Source organism: Ambystoma mexicanum, chromosome 3q (assembly GCF_040938575.1).
Source record: "Ambystoma mexicanum isolate Mex_15411 chromosome 3q, UKY_AmexF1_1, whole genome shotgun sequence".
Taxonomy (NCBI): domain Eukaryota; kingdom Metazoa; phylum Chordata; class Amphibia; order Caudata; family Ambystomatidae; genus Ambystoma; species Ambystoma mexicanum.
Window position 1 is genome coordinate 335,953,195 of NC_090926.1, and position 25,988 is coordinate 335,979,182.

Below are 25,988 nucleotides of genomic sequence, written 5' to 3' on the forward strand. Positions count from 1 at the left end.
TATATCATGTTAACCCTTCCATATGTTGAGAGGCAGGAGAGTTGCATCTACTTTTATGCCCTCATTGCTGTCCAGAGTTAGGAAGGACGACACAATACATATTGAAGAGGTAGTGTGAAGGATCAAGAAAAGGATCACAAGAAGAAGTGGCATGACAGCAACAGGGTGGTTCAAAGAACTGAGGTAGAAGAGGGAGATCTGGTGAAGATCAGACTGCCTCAGAAGGACCGGATAACAGGTTCCCGCTACAGTCAACTCATCAAAGTAATGTGTAAATCTTGTGTGCACCCAAGATGGTAAAGGTGGAATTTAGAGAGAGTAGCGGTGTTCGTAAAAGGTAGTGGGGAGACAAGCATTTCACCACCTCGTGCTCAAGCAAACAAATAGAGAGTGTTTCAAATGGAGAGGTGTGAACAAGGGCTGGTCTGAGAACAGATGGACAGAGATGTAATGCCGGGAGATCCTAGAGAGGTGCAGGTGGAGCCAAGTGACATGGCACAGACGGGAAGCAGTGCAGGGGGAGATGGAAGAACTTACACCCAATGAAGTGAGTGATAGTGACAGTCTGCAGCAGGTGAAAACGATGCTAGCGAGGTACAATTATTTTGTAATGGATTAAGGACGCCACCTTTTTCAAGAGAAGCAGGTATGTGGGGCATCAGTCTCGTGAGATCGGCTCCAGACGAGATCTTGCAAGACTTCGCCCGCACAATGAGGGGATGTCAGGGAGTGGAGGAGATGGAGCGGACTTCAGAGGAGAGTGGTTGCACCCACGGCACTCCTCCTGATTATGTAATTACATATTGATTTAAGACTGGCAGAACATTACATGTCTTATAATAAGACTTGAAAAATGCAGAAAGTACATTCAACTGTCTTGCTTGTGTATAGTCTCAGCATCAAGTTAAATAAAGCTTTATATAGCAATTGTGTGAGACACTCATCCTTGCCAGGCCACAACAATGAGCCAAAGCTAGATGACCCAGCACTTAAATCAAATGGTGGATTGGAATATAGTCCTTGGAAAAATTACTCCAGCTGTTTGCAATCTTGAAATCACATCAAAGGATTTCCCCAGGAGGCATTTGCAATGGTGATTACACTTCTAATCAATTGCCAGTGCTTCACGTGCCATCTGAAAATAGGGCTCTTCTGTAAGTATCAGCAAATTACTGCCTTAAGACACACTGTAGAGCCGGACTTGAGATCTTGCTTGTCTGAGGAGAGCATCTAATCCCCCATGAACAGGTCTGTGTATTTCAGCAGGTCGAAATAAATGAACACTGAAGAACCCACGAAATGGGTAGAAAATTGTTGCATTTCTACCCATTGCCACTTCCTGGACATTTTCATAGGATCTCACAGGGTTTGAGTTATTGTAGCAAAACGTGTGAGGAGTGCTCCTTAAGTAAGACAATGAAAACAGCACAACACTGACACATGTATCGGCTGAGCTGCCTGCTGAATTTCCTAGACCTTTCCAGAGCCTGGGGTCACACTCTCATCCGAGAAGATGAAGTCAAAAAAACTTGACAGGCAGTTACAATAAATCACATTTGTAACAGTTTGGGTGTTTGTGTGTGCAGAGGGCTGCGAAGGGGACCAGGGGGATTAAAACCCTTTCTGCTTTTGCCCTTGATCAAAAAGGTCTGCAATGTCCTCCTGGATATTGCTGAAAATACCTAAAAGGAAAGAGGTATTTAGATATGTTTTGAATGAACTAAAATACTTGTCTGTGATTCAATTTTAGAGGAAATAAATGTGTGTTTTGACAGGTTTTCATGCATGGCCTCCTGGATTTATAAAGGGTTTGTGATGGGTTTCTATGTGTATCAGCAGTCCAGATCACCATTTCACATGCCTGCGGGAAAGTTGCCAGAAGCCACCTAAGAGGGACCCAGTCTTCACAACAATAATCCCCACACATTTGCCATCAGGGCACATTGACCACTCGGGCTGCAGCCTCAGTGCAGAATTCTCAGCAGGGAACGTAGACGCTGAAGGCCACCCTTACAAGGACATGTCTTAAGGATCACCCACATGTCTCTACTATAGAATTGTCCTTTCAGGACTGAGAGACCCTCTTTTTCTAGACCTTGGGGTACACTGGTGTTTACGTTGTTTGCCTACAGCTTCAAAAACGTCCTGTCCGATCTTCTCTTCCTCAGCAGTGAGAGGTGGCCTTGCTATGGCATAAAGTGTCTTAACTGGCCAGTGGTGAATGGCAGTATAAACGACCCTCCTCACCTTACCGCTGCGAAACGTTACACTACGTACTGGTTTTGGGTACAGTCATACTATTTTCTTATGCGTTAGTAACACTTGAGAGGCTTTACACTAAGACCCTTCATCAAGGCATCCATCCTTGTCATAATTCTACCAGGTAAGCGTCACCCATTAAAACATGTTCCACAATAGGGTGCGAGTCTATAACACTTCTTAATACTACGGTACAGGGCTTTCACTGCATAAAGATGGAGGGACTCATATCAAATTCTTCTCTTCCCTGTATATTCAAGCTTTATAGACCTCACCGAGGGCCATATGGGAAGGTAAAAAGCAAACACAGCGCAGAGCTGAGAAATGTCACTCCAGTAGTTACAGATAGTTAAAAAGCAAACAGAGTGCAGGCTTCAGCAATGCCAATCCAGTAGTTACAGGTAGGTAGAAGGCAAACACAGCACAGCTGAGCAATGTCAAATCCAGTAGGAAGCGTGACTGGTAAAGCCACACCTCTTAATATGAGGGGCTACATCAGAAGCAGAAATAGGCATGGGATGCAACCTTAGTAGTGTCCCTTAACTGGACTGGTTTCCCCATAGGGAGGCTGAGCGAGTGTGGGATAAACAGGTAGCATTGTAAAATTGAGGTTCTTCAGAGATAAAGTGGGGGACAGTTAACGTGAGTTAAACATACATGTAAGCAGATATTACAACAACCATTAGTTGAGAAACATGGTGGAGAAGGATAATAGTCTGGAACACATCAGATCTGGTGGGGAGTGACAAAGGAATGACCTGGAGGATGCTGGAGTGAGCCCCACCCTGTAAGACAGGGGGATGCGTCGGCAGCAGCAAGGGTTAGCAAAGGGTATCGGCAAGAGGAAGTGCCAGAGGTCTGGCAGTGCTAGCAGGTAAGTATATGCAAGAGATAGAATTAAATAACGGTGCAGGGGAAGTTGAAGCATGCCCAGGAACACAGTACAGAGGAAGTGAAAGTAAGTGAGGTGCATATGATGCTGCTTAGGCGCCAGCTGCTTCAGAGTACGGCAGAGTAGCGGGGGGGGGGGGGTGAAAAACAGGTCCAAGCAAACAACACATATGGGCAGGACAGGCGTTTCATGATGATGATAGCATGGCAAGCACATCGGGGATATGAAACTCCCTACCTTCTGGAATGGGAGGTTTGCCCAGCTCTGAGAGCAGTGGAGTTGATGAGTCTCTGTGCGAGAGCAGAGTTTCCTGATAGAATGGAAGCGCATAGGTAAAGTGCAGATATACTGAATATGGGCCGATGCGTCTTATGCACCCGGACTGGCCCTTAAACAAGGCCCTTGGAGGGGGCCTCCTTCCCCTGCCGGCTCCCTGATGACACAGAGGGAAGCTGATTTGCACCCAGCAATCCGCCAACTGCAGAGGCGGGACAGTGCAGGCGGAGTCCCCCGCAGCATTAGGAATGGCCATAGCAGCCATCTTAGCCTGGAGCCAATGCTCTATACCAGATGGGAAATCCCAGCAACTCTTACTTGCATGGGGAGAACTCTGGCCTCCTGGGGGGTCGCTGTGTGCGATGGATGCACTCTTGGTGTAGTGATAGAAGCTTGGCAAATGCAGTATTTATATTCAGCGGAAATGAAATGCGTTCCCTGATAACATAATGTCTCCATCATCCATCGATAGGTTCCCTTGAGCATATGGTGAATCGTCCCATTGCTACACTACAATGATTTACACCTATATTGTAGTTTTTAAATCTGGCTTCATGTAACTACTCCCTGCTACTAAAGACACCTTTGAATTTATCTTCGAAATGTCGTCCATCTCGACCATCCATGTTGGCTGGATGAACATGCACTCACACTATCAAATAACCATCTTTCTGTTCCCTTTAACCTACAACACCCCCATCCACGCTTTATTCGCTGTTTATTTAATCTTTTCCCTCGTCCGCCTACGCCTACACCACTATCCCTTGTCTGGATACTACTGGTGGGGGCCCAGTACGCTCACTTTCAGACAAGCCACAGCACTCTTAGGCAACTATGGAGGGAATTTGGTACAGTATAAAAGCTCTGCAACATAACATACCCGTTGAAAGTAAGTTACATATGATGAATCCTCTTTAGCGTCACTTTTAACCAGGAGTGATGGCCTCCCCCCATTGCAGCACGAATCAGGATGTCGTCGCAGGTGTAATGGTAGTATCACCCCGAAGTGGGGCCTCTCTAACGGAGTTGTGGCCTAAAATAACACCATACATTCAAGTCTAAGTCTAATTTAGATAGCAATCAGGCCATACTGAGCACAACAACAATTTCATTAGTCATAGATGCAGTGTGCCTTGCCCTCCATAATCCAATTTCTCAGGCCGTTTATGCTTTTTTATGAGTGAAACCGATTCGTGGATTCCTTTCCTTCTTTTTTCAACTAAATGAGATGGTATTCCTTATGGAACCAGTATCGTGTAGGTTTTCTATGTTATTCATGAGTTGCCCTATCATTCAATTCTTGCTATCAATCTGGTTTTTACTGTATTGTAAATGAATAATGAACACTGTCCAGTGTCTTGATTATTTTCCAGTCTTTTGGGACCAGTTGGCATAGACCAAACAAATGTGACAGATCAAATTTCGTGAATTTGCAAATGAACGTGACGGTGCTTAGCTTCCACCTAATTCACAGAGCAGATCATCAAAGCCTTTAAGCACTGCTGGTAGGCTCGCTCAGTGAGATAAGGTGCAGATCTGCAGCTGTTGCATATCTCAGTAAGTTTCAGCATCTATTCCTGCATTGTAACATAAACTGGGATTGATAACTAAAGGACATTGTGGCATATCATCGCCTTAAGGCCTCCTCCTAGTGGCAGGGAAGAGATACCTATGTGGCCTTCAACTCCAGCTCGCCATGGAAAAGCCTTCTGAAATACCCTGACCAGTAAACAAAGGAATTAGGGAGAATAAGGAAGCAATTGGCTTATTTATTAATTTTAATGACAGGAACTTTATATCAGATATTTGTATACTTGTAAGAGGGGATTTAAAAGGCTAGGCTTAGACCTTTATCAAATCTTTTTATTGGTATTTTAAATGGGGTTGGGTGTTTAAAATTGTAATATTGTCTTTGTGGTCTTATGTTGTAATATTAATTGTTAATGGCTAATGCTGAATACCATATGTTTTCCGTCCTTCCAGACATGGGTTGGCCTTGTTGGGCCTCATCAGTGAGATGCAGCTTGGTTCTCTATGGTATAGCATGAAGGGCCCATGCCTGGGCATACCCTCTTTCACATGGAGAGACAAACTATAACGCAATTGGCATTGCTCTGAGACATCTTCCACAGCACTGCCATTTAGCCTGTCTGCCCATTCTAGAAGGGCCAAGGTTTATGCAAAGCAGTCTAGTACTTCTCTAAGGACAAAGTCAAGCATGACCTTCTAGGACAAGGCCCATTTTCAAGAAAACATAAGCAACCCCAGTCATGCTGTGTGTCTTGTTGGGCCTTATAAGTGAGAGGCAACTTGGTTCCTATGGTGCAGCAATCAAGGGACCCACATGTGGGCATGCCCTCGTTCACAAGGGCAAACAAACTACAACCATAAATATGCTGGGTAGAAGGTTTGTTAAATAATCATAACCACTGGCAATGCGCTGGGCAACCTTCTACACCATTTTCTTCAGCCTTTCTGTAATTGCAGAAGGAGACAACCCATATGCAATTCAGACTTGTACAGCCAACAATGAAAGCAGTCCAGCACCAAGTGCTGGGCACACCCCTTTTGCATGGAAACACGAGCAACCACAGGCCTGTTGCCATATTGATGGGATCTTCAGTGAGGTGCTGCTTGGTTCCCTATGAGGCTGAAACATGTTTCGGGCTGCTTGGGTTCATGCACAGTTCAGGTTGGACTGCCGCTTTTGCAGTTGGATCAATCTTCATTTTCATGGCAGCCTAAAGAATGATGGTCTGGAGGACTGCCCAGAGCAACTGCAGTGGTTGGGATTTATTCATAACCTTCCAGGCATCATTCTTCAATTGTGTAGCAGTATCAAACAGAGATATGGTATCTTGCCCAATGATATCCACAATGCAAAGTGGGGGCCCCAGTAGTGCCAGATGTTGAACGGATGCAACACCTATCACCATCATGCGTGCCCAGCATGGGGATTCTTCTAACCTGAGACCACAAACAAGTCCTCTAACACTTCTTGCAATTATTACCACCCGGCAGCCTCTGGCAAAATTGTTATTTTTAGTACAGATTTGATAAACAACCCCTTCAGAATGACACGCTGCCTTAGGATGGTCAGAGCTGCAACAACAGCCACAACCCTTGGCCCCATAGGCTTCATTGAAGCAGAGTGTAGCACCAGGGGTGTAGGAGACACATACAATGTGGGGGGGACAGGGGCTCCTTGGGGACTTTGCTTTATTTATTTATTTATTTATTGTGTTTTAGTCAAAGAACTCGACTTTTCCCAAAATTAAAATTAAAATAGCAGTATGTATTAAATTACAAATATCACCGTATAAAACAAGAGAAAAAAAGAAAATAGAAGAAAATTAAACATGTCTTTATATGTTGCATTTCTGGATCTGTCATCTGACTATGAGCTCATGGTAAGAGAGAGGAAATAACAATTACTTCCAGTGGGCCACAGCTAGGACGCCAGCTCGTTAAGAGGTAGATCACCTGTAAGTGGATTCCTGCCAAATAAAGGAGTTGCAGCCTTTTCTACCAACTGCAAGTCGCTACTTTTTTTGTGTGGGGCAAGGAGGCGTGTGTGTCTTTTGGAATGGAAGGATGGGGTTTTCAAAGAAAGAGGAAATCTTGCTTGTACCTCTGAGTAAGCCCTGTTATTGGAGTAGAAGGACCAGGTGTGTGATGTTGCTGCTTTGACTGTCCTCCGGGGGCTGGGGGGTACAGCAAACAAGGAGGATGAGTGATCGCAAGCCCACCCCCTTATAAGCACTCCCCAGGTCCGCGGCCGGATGTGTCAGACCCAGGGGATGCCTAGTAGGTGGGGTGTATGTGGACCCAGGGGGCTGGCCAGAGGGGCAGCCCGCTATAGCGCCCCTGTGAGGGCCGGGCCAGCCTCTCACGATGAGTCCGGTCCCTCTTGTTCCATCTCATGCTGGCTTTAGAGCCTAGCCTTTCTTTGCCTTTGTTATTCTGAATGCAGAGCTGGACTCTCTTCCTTTCTCGTTTAACATTTGCTACAAAGCCCAATCTATTTGATTCTCTCATATGTTACTAGGAAGGCAGAGCATGGGTCCTCTGCCCTGTTACACTATTCAAAGAGCCCCTCTGGCCTTTCTTTGCCTCTCCCTTGTCTCACTGCTTGCTTGCTTAATACATACCTCCTTGTTTGAACACTCAACATATTCTCCCTAACACAGCAAAGGCAGCTGCAGTCTCTCTTAACTTCTGTTTGTTCTGTGTCTTGAATTGGCCTCTTATTTCCGCTTTTCTGTCTGCTGCAGGGGAAAGGCATTTGCCAGTCACTGCTATGATGGTTCTATCTGGCCATAAGAGGGCAACAGCTAGCCAATATTGGAAGGACATGGGCATATTATGCTAGAGGCTGGCAACTGCCTTCCTAATGCCTACACAAGAGACACAACTCTTGCCTTTGTTTCTAACAGTAATTCAGTGGATGAAGAAACGTGAGAACACACATATTGCTTATAAATGAAGGGGATGATGTCACACTTGGTTAAGACATTTTGATCACACCAGGAGCTAATTTCCAGATGCAATTAAGCGATTACCTTTTAGACTTCTGGCTTTAAATAATGTTAGTATCACCTGGAAAGCACAGTGGTTGCTCAACAGGGTTCCTGGAGCACGAGGGGTTCCCTACTCGTGGGCATGGATGATTGGAGGGCATTCTTGCCCTGGTTTGGAGCCTGGTCCTTACAGCCATGATGGGGGGAGGGGCCTACTACTTTTGGTCATACGTACCCTTTGAGGGTGGGCAGACATTGCCTTCTGCTTTAGCCCACTAACAGCTCTGCTTTGCAACTTTATCACACATACCAGGTCAGGTGGCATGTAGCTCAATGCTACTAATGTTATCAGCCTCGGAAGTCTGGAATTCTTTGCCACATCAACTAGGGTACAGGCTTGCCACCTGAGACTTACCCATGTCTGAGTTGGGATCTGTCGCCCTGTGGGGAAGACACACACAGAAAGAGCAGGGCACAGTGCCCTTGTGGGATATTCACACTTCTTCCTCAGGGTGGGCACAATTCACTCCGCAGAGAAAGTGGCACATTCTAGGCAACATTCTCCCACTTTGACAATGTCACCCAAAGAGCTAAATTGGCCATTTGAAATACCTCTGTCGACTTATTATTGTGCAATCCACACTGATGGGTTTAAGCACCTGTGTAATGTGAAATGGCAATTAAGGGCATTTGCCAACGCACTCAAGAAGCACAGGACACCCTCTTACCAGCGACATGCCATGCTCACTCATTCTGTTCACGAATTGCCATTTATCTGGGGTCATGTTAAATGTATTTATTTATTTATTACATGTGTAGCATCACGCAAAACCCACAAGCATCAAGGCGCAAAGTAAACTGCATGGAGTGGACCACTTCCATTGGCGCATGTTTTTACTTTTCTGCCACAAAATGGAAGATTTTAGTGTAAAAGGCAGGTGAAATTGCATTGCTTTTCCACCCTGGAAGAGTGTAAATACCTTGTGCAATTAGCGATTGCTGGCAGAATTGACAATGGCTTCCTCTGGACTCTGCCTGCTTTTACAAGGTTTAATTTCCAAGGAGATCCCAGAGGAATCCCTTTCCTTATCTTCAGCATGAGAATCCATGCTGGCAATAAGGCCGCATTTGTCTGGTGGAGCGGGAAATACAGGGGGTCATGGTGTGTCCACTCGGCTCCCGAACTCCACCCAGAAAATGCACGGAAATCTGGCCAGTTAGAAAAAGCAACAGTAGTAGTGTTTTCCACCACTTTTTCTGAACCAATTGACCTGGAAAATGCTGTGTTGCATCGGAAGCTGAATGCATTCACTCTCCATATTGTCCCACTGGAAGATTAAGCCAGGTGCTGAACACAGATGTTACATATTCCTGTGCACAATCTGCATTTGGAGCATTAACTCACTGAGCTACCTTACAAATGATATCTCTTCTGGGGCTTTACCGTCTTAACCCCTTAACTGCCATGGGTATTTCTGCCAAGTGCTTTTTTGGTGATTTCGGTATGTCGCCATTCAATCCCTTGTAACATTTTTGTTACATAAGATATCTCTGCCAAATTTGGCCCCTTTTTTCCCCAAATGTAGGCGGTCGTAATGTTTTGGACTTTGCCGGGTATTGTGGCTAATAAATTCTGGGGCAATTCGCGCAAGTCAGACCTCTGTGGAATCCCACGGGTGTCCTTTTTTCGGAAATGCATGAGGTCCCCTGTTTTCCTTGGTGGCTTCCACACCATAGGCCCAAATCTGTATGTCGTCCACATGAGCAAAATCTGCTCTGCCGAAAGGCTTGGGGTTACCAGTGGGTTAGCCTTTTCCATTTGTGCCCAGGTAGGTGCACCCACACATGTGAAGTACCGTTTTCGTTGGGACACCTGTGGGAACGCAGGATGGTAGGACATGTGTTGTTGGCGGCGTGTTTCTGTGGGTCTCCAGAGTGAAATGTCTGAAAATTTAGTTTTTTCCACCAAATTTCAGAGACATTTCCCTCTGCCCACCCACTGAAGCACGCCGCCAACAACAGATGTCCTACCTTCCCGCGTTCCCACCGGTGTCCCGACGAAAACTGTACCTCATATGTGTGGGTGCACCTACCTGGGCGCAAAGGGAAAAGGCTAACCCACTGATAACCCCAATCTAGCAATCTGCCCCCAGGGAGGGATACATGAGATGCCCCCATCCATTTGTGGTGGGTCGAGAGGGCCACCCCCTTTCCACTAATAACATCCATGGTGGTTCAGTGGCCCCCACACCCACCCAAAACAAGTTATAATTTGTTTTATTTTAGTTTTGCCCCTTTCCTAGGGGCAGATGGGCACATATGTGTGGCCATCTGCCCCCGGGCAGGGCTAAACTTACTGCCCCAGGCTTGGGGGCTGTATCTGCAATATTTGCAGTGGCCTCTCCCCTCCACCCCAAATGGATGGAGGGCATCTCATGTACCCCTTCCTAGGGGCAGACATCTGCCCCCAGGGAGGGCTACATAAGGTGCCCCCATCCACTCAGGGTGGGGGGAGAGAGCCACCCCCCTTTCAAACACAAAATAAACCCTGGTGGTCTAGTGGGTCCCCCCGGACTCCCCATCCAAAACAAGTTATAATATATTTTTTGTTTATCCCCTTCCCTAGGGGCAGATGGGCACATGTGTCTGGCCATCTTCGCCCAGGGGGGCAAAACGTACTGCCCCAGGCTTGGGGGGGGGGTGGCTCTGACAATATTTGCAGTAGCCTCTCCCCCCATCCCAAATGGATGGGGGGCATCTCATGTACCACTCCCTAGGGGCAGAAATCTGCCCCCAGGGAGGGCTACATAAGGTGCCCCCATCCACTCAGGGTGGGGGGAGAGGGCCACCCCCCCTTTCAAACACAAAATAAACCCTGGTGGTCTAGTGGGTCCCCCCGGACTCCCCATCCAAAACAAGTTATAATATATTTTTTGTTTATCCCCTTCCCTAGGGGCAGATGGGCACATGTGTCTGGCCATCTTCGCCCAGGGGGGCAAAACGTACTGCCCCAGGCTTGGGGGGGGGGGGGGTGGCTCTGACAATATTTGCAGTAGCCTCTCCCCCCATCCCAAATGGATGGGGGGCATCTCATGTACCACTCCCTAGGGGCAGAAATCTGCCCCCACGGAGGGCTACATAAGGTGCCCCCCCATCCACTTAGGTTGGGGGGAGAGGGCCCCCTTTCAAACACAAAAAAATCCCGGTGGTCTAGTGGGCCCCACCGGGCCTCCCACCCCAAACAAGTTATAATAATGTTTGGGTTTTTTGTTGTTTTTCCCCTTCTCTAGGGGCAAATGGGCACGTTGCCCCTAGAGATGTGTGGCCATCTGCACCCGGGGAGGGGGGGAGCAAAACATACTGCCCCAATCTTGGGGGTTGGTTCTGCCAATATTTACAGTGGCCTCTCCCCCCACCCCAAATGGATGGGGGACATCTAATGTACCCCTTCCTATGGGCAGAAATCTGCCCCCAGGGAGGGATACATAAGGTGCCCCCATCCACTCAGGGTGGGGGGAGAGGGCCACCCCCCTTTCAAACACAAACAAAACCCTGGTGGTCTAGTGGGTCCCCCCAGACCTCCCACCCAAAACAAGTTATAATAGATTTTTTGTTTATCCCTTCCCTAGGGGCAGATGGGCACATGTGTGTGGCCATCTTCCCCCAGGGGGGCAAAACGTACTGCCCCAGGCTTGGGGGAGTGGCTCTGACAATATTTGCAGTAGCCTCTCCCCCCCACCCCAAATGGATGGGGGGCATCTTATGTACCACTTCCTAGGGGCAGAAATCTGCCCCCACGGAGGGCTACATAAGGTGCCCCCCATCCACTTAGTTTGGGGGGAGAGGGCCCCCTTTCAAACACAAAAAAATCCTGGTGGTCTAGTGGGCCCCACCAGGCCCCCCACCCCAAACAAGTTATAAAAAATGTTGTGTTTTTTGTTGTTTTTCCCCTTCTCTAGGGGCAAATGGGAACATTGCCCCTAGAGATGTGTGGCTATCTGCCCCCGGGGGGGCAAAACATACTGCCCCTATCTTGGGGGTTGGTTCTACCAATATTTACAGTGGCCTCTCCTCCCCCCAAATGGATGGGGGGCATCTCATGTGCCCCTTCCTAGAGGCAGAAATCTGCCCCAAGGGAGGGCTACAAAAGGTGCCCCCTCATCCGCCTAGGGTGGGGGGGAGAGGGCCACCCCCCCTTTGAAACACAAAAACTCCTGGTGGTCTAGTGGGCCACCGGGCCTCCCCACCCCCACCCAAAACAAGTTATAATATATATTTTTGTTTTGCCCCTTCCCTAGGGGCAGATGGGCACATGTGTGTGGCCATCTACCCCCGGGGGGGGGAGGTTCAAAACATACTGCCCCAGGCTTGGGAGGGGTGGCTCTGCTAATATTTGCAGTGGCCTTCCCCCACCCCAAATGGATGGATGGATGGGGGCATCTCATGTACCCTTTCCTAGGGGCAGAAATCTACTCCCAGGGAGGGCTACATAAGGTGCCCCCATCCACTTAGGGTGGGGGGAGAGGGCCACCCCCTTGCAAAAATCCCTGGGTGGTTAGTGGCCCCACCCGCACCCACCCCCACCCAAAACTATGTTTATTAAATAATATATATATTTTTTTGTTTGCCCCCTTCCCTGGGGGCAGATGATCACCAATCTGCCCCCAGGGTATTGCCCCCATGCTTTGGGGGTTAGGACGGAGAGGGCTGCAGCCCCTCCCCCACTTCAAAAACAGATCCCTGCACTACACACCAACATATTCTGGGTGGGGATAAATGACATTACATCCCCCCACTTACAATTGTGGGGGGGATTTGTCCACCCTGTCCCCCCATGTCCTACGCCCATGTGTAGCACTGCAGGCCGGCCGTTTCAGACTTGTCGTCATGCCAGTCTTTTGAACGACGCAATGCATGATCCACTGACATGGCCTGCAAATATCCGTGAAAGGATCTGACCTGCGTGTCTGAAATATTTTGTCATATCCGTAATCCCGGGTTTTATCCAGTCACGTTTTATGCTCATTCAATATTTGACATCTAATATTTTATGAGTGAAAACCGGGTAGGACCGGGCCATGAATCTCATCTTCCTCCTCCTTGAGGGGACACATGCTGAAGCATCAGTACAGATGCGCTGAAAACGAGTCCAGGTGTGTAGTCTTCTGCTGAGCCCCCATGCAGACTTTACTTCAACATTACACTTGGTGCATTGCAGGAAATGTGCAGTCAGTTCTGCCATTGCCCTTACATGTTCGCTGGCCATCGCTGTATTTGGCAATGACTTAACTCACAAACCTCAGAGCCTACCAAGGGAAGCAGCAAGTCTCCTTTCCTCTGGATCCAACTCTTGTATGCCTTTAAAGAAAAACGTCCCAGAGATTAAGCCATGGGGTGAACAGCTGTCTGACTAATTAAATAACTGATTAACCTGAATGGTGAAGTCACAGGGAGCAGTGATTGAGGAATGGCTTTTGGATCAGTACTAGCATGTGGTGGAGGCACTGCTGGCCAGATCAGGGAAAGCCCGAGAGACTGGAGAGGCCTGGCGGCTGTTCTCTGAACCCGACTTGGCACAAGGATACAACCCCACCAAACCAACTGCCAGTCAGGATGCCCCAATGTTGGAATTGCAGATATAAGGGTTCGGGACCACTTACCACCACATTCAGAATTTCATAGAGTGGGTGGGAGTCACATTACCAATACTCTCCCTCTTACGTCAGTCTCTGGAGGATAGCTCAGGGGCAAGGCGCTCGCCTTGGAATCAAGATGACGCGGAGCAACACAGGTTTGATCCCCGGGTCTGCGCTTAGAAACCTCTGGGTATTAAGTGCGCTATAAATGACCAATTATAATTATAACATGGATTAGTGTGAAGGGGAACCACCACCACCCCAGATGATGCCTTGAGGTCAGCCAAAGCATGTGTGAGGGCATCTGCCATGCCTGTGCCAAACTAAACACTTGAAATAAATACATGTTTTCATTCAGCCAGACTGGTTACCGGGAAGGGACTGTTCGGTCTGGAAAATAAATCAATTTGTTTATGATTCCGCAAATTGGAGCCCCTACAACGGAAATGGGACCTTTCGGAAGATCTGGATTGTATACATTTGTGGATTTTTCTGTCACAACAATAATACCAACACTTTCTCAAGCTTGATCCCCACAGAGCTGACCAGAAACATATCCTCTGTCGGGATTTCTAGTCATCGCCACAAATGGTCCCCCAGGAACTTTATCAGCTCCCCTCATGCTTTATATATTTATTTATGTATACTTGCTTCAGAGTGCATAAGATCAAAATAGCCGTGACTTTGAGAATGCAACTGACTTGTTTAAGAGGCCTGAGAAAAGGCAACAATTCTTGAGAGACCACCAGAAGCGGGTATAGTTCTCTTTGTGACAAAGGTAGGAGAGTAGTGAGTTCCAGAGGAAGGAAGCTTTCACAGCAAAATGCCTGACTCCCAGAAATTGTTCAGAAGATCTGGCAGTGTTGAAGAGGACAAAGCCTGATGAGCTGTGGGTTCTTGATTGTCGGCAGGTCTTGATAAATTCTTTGATGTAGAATGACCCTTAGCCATGAAGGGATTTGTGAGTTAGGCAAAAGAGCTTGAATTTGATTTGTATGGCGATGGGTAACCAGTGCATTTAGCAAGAGTTGGTGAGGTGTTGTCTGCTTTGCGGTTAAAGATAAACCTATCAGCTTTGTTTTTGCTTTGTTTAAATTGCGCCAGAGAAGTGTGCAGAAGGCCAGATTAGAGGGAGTTGGCATAGTTCATCCTGGATAATATTATGGGTCTGATAACTGAAGTTCTATGAGAAAGGAAGAAGAAGGGCGAAATGTTATAGGCTGATATGCGTTTGAGGTTTGCATGGTTTCATTAATTGGTTGATCTGGTTATGCATGTTTCGTTTGACATTGAAATAGAATCCCAGACTGAAGATTGATTTGGAGGGAGAGGGCATAGGGCCAAGCAAAGAATCCAGGGGGAGAGAGAGGGAAACAGGATGAGGATGGCACAGGAGTAATATTTCAGAGTTGTCCCCATTTAGAGTGAGTTTGCTCAATTTCATCCAGCTCTGAATTACTTTAAGACAGCGACAGAGGGATTCAAATGGTGAACATTGGGAGTCAGGGCTTTGGTTAGTCGGGCTTCTAGCTCTTGCCCCCATTTCTATGTTATTAGCATACAATTAGAATCTAGGTTGAAGGATGTAATGATGCTGGCTAGTGGCTTCATGTAGGCATGGAAAGTGAGAGGGGAGACTGATAAACCTTGGGGTACACCTCAGTGTAGGTTGGTGGAGTGAGATAGAAAAGGGCTAAGCTTCACTTAATAAGATCTCCTTAAAAGGAAGGATTTTAGTCAGGGGAATGCTGGGCTGGTGATACTGAACCAGTCGTGTATATATGTGAGAAGGGTTTGAGTGGTCGACAGAGCAAAAGACAGCTGTGAAGTCCAGTAGTAGAAGGATGAGAGGTTGGCTAGAATGAAGTCCCTCGAGGGTGTTCCCTGACGTTCGAGCTAGTTTACGATGGAGATTACAGGAATCTTTTTGATGCCATAAAATGGTTGGATTCTGGATTGTTGGGAGTCCAGAAAAGAAGATGTTCTTTTTATAGCCAGTTTTGAAGATAGATGATATAGAGTTTCTTCATGATTTTGACAATTCTAGCGAGGTTTGAGATGGTATGGTACTTTGTAGGCAAGAGAAGATCAAGCAAAGGTTTCTTGTGGACGGGTGCAAATGTGGCATGCTTCAGTTGTAATGGGAAGATGCTCTGCTCAAAGACCCTCTAGACAATGAGGGATTTATCATGGATGAGGTGTCTGGCTACACGAATGGAGATAGCAGTTGGGCAGGGATCAGTAAGGGAGCCAGAATGGCCTGTAGTCTTAATAGCCTCTAGTAAAACATTGGTCTGAAATTCTCAAACTGTTATGTAGGTGGAAATGAGGAAATGACGGAAGATTGGAAGGTGGAGTGGAGGAAACATTTGCTCTAGGAATCTGGATCTTGGATACAAAGAAGTCCTGAAGCTGGTTTCAGAGGTTTTGTGAATGGGGGAGCGGATACAAAGGAGAGGTAGGTTTGATGTGGTTTTGATAGATTTTGAAGAGGGATCCAGTGTTGTTTTTTGCACTGTCAATGGCTGGGGTAAACTACATTTTTGTTTTGGCAATGGCTCATTTGAAACCTCTTTGGTTTCTCCGACATCACTTTTAGTGAACCAAGCATCCGGTTTTCCTCCATTGTCATTCTAGTCTCTTGTATGATCTCATAAAGGTTTTTCAACCATTTATATTTTGTGGGACCAAGAAGTTGAAAAATGCAGAGAGTGTTGCCATGTGCTTGTCAATCATTGGTTCAGTGTTTAGTTATAAGTATGATGGTCAAGTGGGGAGAAGTCGGACGCAAATGATGTAGGTGAGAGGCTGTAAAGTAATGGCAGATGGTGGAATGTTTAGAAGAGAGTGTCAAAGGTTTTGAGGAAAGAAAGGTGGATCATTAACAGACAGTGATCCCAGTAGGAGATAGACATAATGGAAAGATCATTGATTGTGATGGGTGAACACAAGGTCTAAGGAGTGTCCTTTATTGTGGGTTGGGCCACAGGGTGTTGAGTAAACTGAAGGTTGTCGAAGATGTGAAGGACATCAGGTGAGAGGGTCATTATGGTTTCAGCCCAAATATTGAAGTTGTCTACAGCAATGATATTGTTTTATAGGAGTAATATTGAATCCATGTGCTTTCGTAGGTCGATTGTGAATGAAGCTATTTTGCTAGGTGGTCTGTAGATTACATCAAATGCAGCTGGAGTTGATGGTTGTTGAGGCCTTTTGAGGTGATATTTTCAAAGGAGTCAAATGATCTGAATGACACAGATTGCAGTTGGAGGTGAGAGGGGGACATGATAGAAACACAGCCTCCTCACTTGTTTCGATTTTGGAAGAGACATATCAAGTTATTCAGGGAAAGGTGCTGTAGTTAGTTATGGCAGTGATGTTGTGTTTATTTTCACTTATCAGTCTGGGGATGAGAGACTCTTTGTTGGTGATGATTCTGGTATTCGGTTTTAGTGAGGAAGATGTAAACCATTTTTTACAGGAATGGTGGTTGGCGAGAGGAGGGCTGGGGAGATAGTGCCAATGAGGACTCTTTGCTAGGATGTTGATGGACTTGATTTTGGTTAAGGTTTGACTGTTACTGAATCCTGGGGAGGAGGCAAGAGCTTCAAGCATGGAGGTATTATAGAAGTAGTGTATGGACTCTTCTTGGCAAGGCAGGTCTGATATTTTGGCAGTAAGATGTGTTCTCAAGGACAGCTGGTTTAGCGTGGTTCAGGTTTTGCTCTTTGCTTGTATAGTTGTGCTAAATCAATCACATGTGCTTTGACAAAGGGTTCAGTTGTTCTGTGGCTTTGGGGCAGAGGCTGGAAGTGTTGATGGAGTAAAGAATGGGAAGAGTGAATGATGTTAGGTCACTTCCACGCCTAGATTTCTGAGATGTAATCCTCTTTGCTTTCTTCTATATTTGTAGCTTAATTACTTTCTGGATTCGTGTGGCTTTCCTGCATTTTGGATTTTTGTGGCTTGATCCTCTTTGTTTTCTTGGATTTATGCAGCTGTAACTTTGAATGTGTTTTGGAAAGGAGTCTGACAGCTCAAAGCAGTCCCTGATTTAGTGGTTTAACCTCAATGGAATGGTTAGCAAGACGTTATACAATTCTGGTATAGTCCACTTTTTATTTCAGATAGGGAAGTGATGAGGATTTCTGGTGGGGTTGATTATGGATACAATCCTGTGAATTCCTCTTTCTCTTTTCATTTCTTGGGCTCTGTGGACATGGGGCAGTGGCGACACTTCGTGGTGGAAGGAGACCACCACAGCAGAAGGGCAGCTAGCTGCAAAGCGGGTCCCAAGCACGTGGCACAGGCCTGCCAAGTCAACAGTGTTGGTGGCACAAGCAGCAGTATGGCCTAGGACAATGCCCAGGGAGAAACAGGCGCAGAGTTACTGCGATATACAGTGGTGCTGTTGCCAGAGGCAACAGCACCACTGGAGGGGCTACTAGAGGCCTGGGCACACATCAGTGGCACCATGCCACTGCTGCGCTAGCCACATCAGCAGCGTACCAGGGCGAGACTAGCACATGACTGAGGCATGTTCCACACGAGCTAGCTAGAGCAGCAGTGTCGACATTGCTAGCGGCCCTTGTGGTGGAAGGGTTGCTGTGTTTTGGATTGACAAGGGATGAGATCCCATTCCGGACTGAAGACACCAGGTACCCTGAGAAGCCCATCAGTAGATCCAAGGGGCTTAGGAGAATGGCTGGGCAGGTGAAGAGACAGACAGGGGCAGGCACAGGCAGTAGGGCAGAGGAGCATCAAGTGTCTACTCCCTCATGGCCGCCCACTTGTTACACCTTTATGCTTTGGTACCACTTTATGCTATGTGTATTTCATTTTTTCGTATAAAACATGTTAACTATAACACATTTTTCTTTGTTTTTTCTAAATTTATGGTGAGGTCTGTGCTCTTGCTCGATATTACAGCTTTAGGGAGAATGTTTTGCTTGTTCACCAGCATCACATTACCATAACGACAGCATCCAGACCCAGGAGACCTACACAATGCTGCCTGTTTCACAGTCTGCAGGCCCTCACTGTGCCTGCTTTGCTATTCCACTCTCAAAGATAGGAGACAGGATTACTGAATATATCCTAAAAGTGGAACCCTAATAAAATGCTAACTAAAGTGATTGGTCAATGAAATACAAGTGATCAAAAGGAACTAGTCAGTTATACAGCAGATAGTTATGTCAGTGGTACATCACGTGTATTATTCAGTGAGAAACCGTACGGGCCATTCATTAATACAACTGGACAATCTGGCCTGTGGTCCAACAGAAAACAACATTTATTTAAAGCAAAGTGATGCACAGTGACGTTCCCCATTGCAAAGATTCATCTAAGTACTACACAGAGCATCTACTCACTCGTAGTTGAGCAGGTTGTTGGGGTTCTTCTCCACTAAGTAAGTGCTTGGAACATATCCTTCATGCCTGTAAAAATAAGACTGTATTTATTTATGATCTCTTAGGCCCCCGGATGCTTTTTGTAGGTTGCCTCAGGTCGCCAATAGTGATCTATGCGCCTGAAGGCTCTACTAAAGGTCACTTGGATAGGTAGCTTGAGCTGTAAGGGTATCTTCATCAGACCAATGTTAGGTGATCCTTGTAGTTTAGTCAGAAGCTATATGGCTCTTTGAGGATTCAGCTGGAACTGATGAGTCAGAAGTTGGGCTACCAGCCTTTAAAAAAAAAACAAGTAAAAGATGACTCCCTCGGGAGTTGGCAACAGCTTTCAGAGACCTCGTCCTTATAGAGTTCACAGAATCTAAAGAAGACAATTGTGGAGTGAGTAGGAACTATTGGCGAGATCTTGTGAACATAGCAGAAACTAGAACAACTCCTCTCAGAGTTAACATGAGCTGTCATTCTTGTCAAGTTTTTGGGAGGTAACCACAAGGAAGAGCTAGAAGGATCAATGTGAGATCCTCTGGAATCAGGGGGGCGTTGAAGGGCACGCATCTTGTAACATGCAGGAGCATCAGCATCACAGGACTATCAAGGGGGTCAGCAACAGAGATAGTATGGAGAGTCAGCGGGTTCCATGGGAGGGAGAGGCAGGAGAATAGCATACTTCAACACTCATTTTAATTATTTCTTTGGAAAACATATTGATCTTCAAAAATAACCATCCTCTCTAATGCATTTCGATCCAATATTAAGATTGGACCAGTGTGTCAGTGTAACTCGACTACCACTGCCATATTGAAAGGCTGTCACTAAATTAAGGAGAATTTGTGGATAATACTAGCCCCCCCGACCCGTAGTCAGTGTGGATCATCATTCTCTTTGGGGGGCAGTCTGTTCACAAACCCATAGTTCGCCCATATACTACTCAAGTGCTCCTGATTGTCTACCCCTTTACCTAGATGTGGTCTTCCAGTGATTTCCCCCTTGTCAGAGTAAGTCTGGCACTTTCTCCCATGACTGGTCCCAGCACCCCAGTTTTTCTAGTGCTTATTCTGGACCCTGTGTTTACCCTGTGCATGATCCCAGCTCTTTCATTCCATTCACTAGATGATCATTTAAACACTTTTTTCTTTGGAGTTGATATAGGTACCCATCTTTGTCCTATGACCATCTTTGTCGTTATTCTCCCAATCACCCCCTTTAATACAAGCTTGCCCAGTCACCTCTATTTGATGTTTAATTTTTCAGAAGCTTCTTATTTGACCTGTAATGGTCTGAGACGTCCTTCATAGCCTAGAGTTGATTAGAATCCCCCACTTCCATCACTAGAAGTCCAGACACTCCCTCTTTAGGCTGTAGTTAGTTGGTTAGAGTATTCACTTACTAGTGGTTCAGCAGCCCCACCTTTCACCTATATTGGGACACAATCTTTCCACTTTTGCCCATAATTGGTTAGAGTCTCCCACATTAATATGCAGATGGCAAGCACCACTCCTCAATATCATGTAGTGGGCTGTGTCCCCTCATTGACATTTAGTTACCCCAAGGTGCTTGCTATAACCTGTGATTGGCTGAGTCACACTCTTTCCCTGTAATTGTTTAAGAATACTGGTGAAAGGTTACTGAAGTTTGTGGTCAAGGTGTGAGACCTCCTTTTAACCTTTAATTGGTCGTAGAACATGCATTTGAAATTTGTCAATTTAAAACCCCTTTTTCCCAGTAGATGGCCTGCACCAGATCTTTCATTTGTCATTGGACTGAGACCACCACTTCATCACAGAGTTTAATCAATACCCCATGTTAGCTTTCTTATTGGTCCAAACTCTCTTTTCATCTTACTTGTAAGAAAAAACAATATTTATGATGATATTAACCATTTATAAAGCGCAGACCACAAACTGAATAATTGGCGCCGATAAGAGGTGTTATTATTGCCTCACTCAGTAGTACTCAAATTATCAAGGAAGGATGAAGGCCTGTGCCAGCCCTGCCCGGATTCAGACATCTGACAACACGTTTTAGAAAGAAATAGGAGGTGAGCGCTTAACTCTCTGAGCCACCTATCCAACTAACGTGTCATCTCTACCTTTTATGAAATTAAAGCTCCCTCTCTAATCCCTGGCTTTCCAAGACCCTTCCCGCCACCCTTCCATTCTGGATGACCCAACCTCAGTTCTGTCTCAGTGTGCATGGAGATACCTCCTCTGTTCTTCCAGTAATTTGTTGAGCCTACCCTTTCTTCTCTGTCGTTATTGCATTCGCTCCCTGATAGGTAACCTCCATGCCTATTGTTTCCCTTTCATTCCCCATACTTCCTACCCGTTCTTGTCAGCCACCTTCCACCAGTGCGGATCTGTGCAGTCCTGCAGTAGGTACTCCTCGTTGCGCTGCAGCATCAGTTCATGTGGATTTTGGGCCTCAAAGTCATACATAGCCAAAAGGAGTCCTCGGTTGGGTTCGGGCAGAGATTTCTGTGGAAAGAAGGGGCCTTTAGTAAATGTGTCATGTAGCAGGTTAACAAGAGACTGCAGTTCTCCCTACAGCACCCACCTCATTCCCACACTGAATTCAGATCCCGTGAATGCAAAGTCAGGAATTGTGCTAGCAATTGAGATGGGCGTTACAAGCCCACATGCCCAAATCTCAAAGTTGTCAAGTCTAAGGACACTATACAGACCACTGTGTCGATATTTGTGGCCTTATGGTGCAAATCAGGATTGGCTTGATATGCCAGAAACAGTTACTCACCTTCAGTAACGTTCTTTCTGATGTGTATCTTCCTCCCACAGATTCCTTGTATTGAAAAGTTCCCAAAGCAGCCCCACAAAACAGCATGGTAGGTAATTATGAGGAACCAATCTCTGGATGAGATATTGCTGAAGGAGTGATCATCCCCAGCCAAACATTTAAGACAGTAAGGCTTGGCTAAATCCTGCAGGGATGCCTAAGTTGCAGCCTGACAGATATCTAGCAAGGGAACACACCACTTCAAGGTGGAAGTAGCTGTGTATGCCCTATTGGAGTGTGCACTCACGCTTTTAGTGAATTTATTATTCGTCAGGTCATCTCGCGTCTTGTGGCACATATCAATCCATCTGAAGGTTGTTGGTCTGTTAATGGTCTTGTCTGTCCTAGGTCAAGGAAACCCAAAGAACAGATGATTGTCAGTACAGTACTCTTAGACCTGGATACACAGAAGTTGACAGCTCTTTTCGGGCTAAAATGGTAAAATCTTTGGTTTGTCTGGGAAGGATGAAGAGTCGTCGAGAACAATGAAAGATGTATCTTCTGAGAGAGATAAAACACAGTGATCACCTTTGGAAGAAAAGAAGGTGTCGCCCTCTGAGTTGCAGTCCCCTATTGAGGTACCATAAAAGCAGGGGGCGCAGGGTTATCAGAGGTGTTATAAGAAAAGATTGTGTAGACTGGCAGGTGCCACTATCAAGAAAGTCAATACCAGGTTCAGATCCCAAGAAGGAACCGCAAATGTCTTCGGGATTAGGATTTCACCAAGCCTAACAAAATGATGTTACCATCAGAATGGCAAAATACTACCTGCATACTACGGTTCTCTTGAACATGGATGTGACAGCAAAATGGCCGATAATAGCGTGTAACTAAATTGAGGCAACTTCTTGCCAATGACAGCAGAAACACTAAAGCAACAGCCATGGGTACAAAACAGGTATTTGTATTTTTAAAGGTACAAATTGATAAAACGTTTTGACCTAGAGGCATAAATAGACTTAGTGGATGGCTGGATTGCCAACAGCGCCACATCAGTTATATCCAGAGATAGATGTCAATAGCGGTACCTGTTCCTCTTAATAGCCATGCATGAAGGTTCAGGCTGATCAGGTTTGTGTGAAAGATCAGAACCTTTGCCTTGGACAGAAGAACCTTTTTGGTGGGAGGCTCGTTTTAGGATCTTGAAGTCAAATGTCCATATTGCCCAATATGGGACTAAAAAGCTCAAGGTTGTCTTGTACTTTGTCAGTGGTCACTGGTGAAGAGGAATCAGGGGAACTTCCGGGAAGATTGAAGTGTCATCCGACAACCAGGTCATGCTCTAAAGACCCTTCAAAGAGAACCTCCTTGAGATGAATGGGGGCATTTATGGCTTTGACTGAAGATAGATAGATCAATGTGAAGGTGACTCCATGTTGCAAAGATACACTTTGGTTGTGGAGTGAAAAGGACTTTTTTATTTTTTTGAAAATAAAAAAGACTGATTTAGAAAGACCCACTGAGACTGCTCAGAGTGGTCTTTCTAACTCTAACTGTCACGCCCCTGCCGCAAATGAGTGCACACAGGAGATGACAGGCGTGGATGGGATAGAAGACGGAAGCTGCAGGTGTATTAGGTACATGTATGTGTGTGTGTAAAGGGGGAATGTTGTCATGTGGAAGGGAGGGGTCTTGGGAGAAAGAAATTTTACATGCGTTTGTGTGGGTCAAGTAGGTGTGTTTGTTGCGTGGAAGGGTGGGCCGGTTAATGGGTGAGTATGTATGTGGCTGTGGGTGTGTGTCTGTCTTTGAGGGGGTTGGGATGCTTATGGTGCGGGGGCTAAGGGAAGCTTATTGGTGAAACCCCCCATTGTAAAGGGTGAGTGGGGCGGGGATTGGTTTGTAGGTGGCAATTGGGGAGGTGAAAAAAGACCTGCTCCCTCAGGGCCCAGGAACAAACATCCATGGCCTCAAAACACAGAGGCCAAGAGCCTACTTCACCTCTCTTGTTGAGGTAATGCATCACAGTGCTATTGTTCATCAACATCTGTAGAAATGTCAATATCAGACTGACACTCTCCTGTTTCCCTGTGTATATTCCCCCCAAACCCAAACAGACCCCAAAACTCAGGATCGTTATTAACTACAGTTTGGAGAGCAAAATCCCTTCTAACAATCCTTACTGGATGCCACTCCTTCAGCTTTTTCTCAACCAGATCAGGACTATCCAGATCTATATCAATCTCAGTCTACGGATGCCATACCATCAAGTCAGGGTTCATGAAGGAGACAAATGGAAAACCACTTTTGGGACCTGGTCTGGTCTTTTTGTGTATTCAGTAATGCCATCTAGTCTATGCAATGCCCCGGTGAAGTTCCATTATTTCTTGGCGTTGGCTCTGCAAGGTTTGTTAGATGTCTGTGTGGTCCATTACAACATTTACTCAAATTTGGAAGAGGAACATTGCATATATATGTGAGGAGTCATGCAGAGACTGTTTGAAAACCAGCAGATTTGTACATCCCACAGCAACATAGTACTGTTTCTGGAGAACAATATCACTCCAGAAGGGATTCAGATGGACTTGAACAAAATTGTTACCTTATTTACTCCCGGGGGATCCTGACTATCACCATTGCTGTTTAACATTTACCTAAAACCTGTACGTGATCTCCTGGAGCAGGTTGGAATTGTTTTCCAAATATTTTGCTGACTAAACCAGCTCGCCTTTAAGCTTGGCAAGGATCATCAGCTTAATACTACTAGAATTCAATATATCTTTGCCAAGGAAAACAGAGATACATGAAAATAACGTGTCCTCTGCCCTCCTCTATAAAATAAGTAGAAACTCTTTTAGTGTTTGCAAATATTGTACTTGGTTGATTGAGAACATTTCAGGAAATATCATCACCAGGTCGTTACAGATTTAAATGGACAATAGAAGCAGAAGAAATATGTTGGGGTTAAAACAGGAATTTTCCAACTGATCTCATACTGAGTCATACCGACATGACACTGCCATTGATTGGCGAAACAGATCAACTCGTTTACAAATTAAGGGCAACCATGTCTCAATGTGATACAAATACCGGTCAGTGACACCTGGTTGCATACTACTCTCCCATGAGGACAGCAGCAGTGGTAAATTAAACCAAAGCGGGACATGAGCTGCCGGCTATTCAAGTAGCATTTGAGTTGAGGAGGCCTCAACTGAGGGAAGCATGTCAAATATTCACCATATGGACTGATGACTGCAGACTCCAATTCTTTAACTTATTAAATAATTCAGCCCTAGGTAGTTTGTTATTTCGTTATTTACTTGTTTGGTGCTACCATCCAAAGGAATCTCACCGCTCGACCAAGGCCAGGCTACCAGGAATCAGATCTTATGTACTGTATTTAAAATAACATGGATCTGATTTTTCTCCAAAATGAGAGAAGATCGCCAATGTCATGAACACTTGACTTGAGGGCGTCCCAGTGACAAGCTGCAATAGTAGAACAAGCGCGACCTAGTCCATGAGAAAGTTTAAATCTGGGAGTACAAATGTAGTTAGTGAAACTCAATTTTAAAGGCCGGCTGGTATATATTTCTTTAGTCTATTCCTAAAATATAAAGTGTCTAATATTTAATTTGCTGACATTGGTCTAAATGTCAGGATTTTAAAAGCATTTCTTGCATTTACCGGGAGCCAATGCAGCTTCTTCCGCACGGAAGTAACATGCATGTAACGAGGAGTATTAGATTCTACGCAAGCGGCTGTATTCTGTACATTCTTAAGCTATTTCGTTGCATATATAAGGTTGCTTTCCAATGTGACTCTGAGAGAGGAAGACATAACTCTCTTTGCAACATTAGATACAAGTAATCTAAGCTGATAACAAGAGTTTATTTAAGGTCTCATGGAAAGAGTGGAGTCAAAAATGACTCCAAGTGTCTTTATTTTTTTCTGAATAGGAATGGAGCGGCGTAAAATAGAAATGTATGGATGCATTGAAATGACTGAGGGTAGCCATGTAGGAGAAGAAATAGTAGGATCTCTGTTTTGTTTGAGGTATACCCAAAAATAGTCAGCCAACCATCTTTAAACCTTGGCAGAGATATATTGAATTCTAGTAGTATTAAGCTGTTGATCCTTGGCAAGCTTAAAGGCGAGCTGGTTTCGTCAGCAAAATATTTGGAAAACAATTCCAACCTGCTCCAGGAGATCACATACAGGTTTTAGGTAAATGTTAAACAGCAATGGTGACAGTCAGGATCCC

At 45.7% G+C, this 25,988-nt stretch overlaps 1 protein-coding gene across 1 annotated transcript in view; it reads right to left on the reverse strand.

Moving 5' to 3' along the window:
• The window catches only part of ITK (IL2 inducible T cell kinase), a 496,552-nt gene that overhangs the window by 175,315 nt on the left and 295,249 nt on the right, over positions 1–25,988 (reverse strand). Inside the window, exons 6-7 of the mRNA XM_069653933.1 lie at positions 21,317–21,468; positions 18,956–19,021 (exon numbers count right to left, since the gene is read on the reverse strand). Of these exons, the coding sequence (XP_069510034.1) occupies positions 18,956–19,021; positions 21,317–21,468 (218 nt within the window). The remainder of the gene's footprint in view (positions 1–18,955; positions 19,022–21,316; positions 21,469–25,988) is intronic.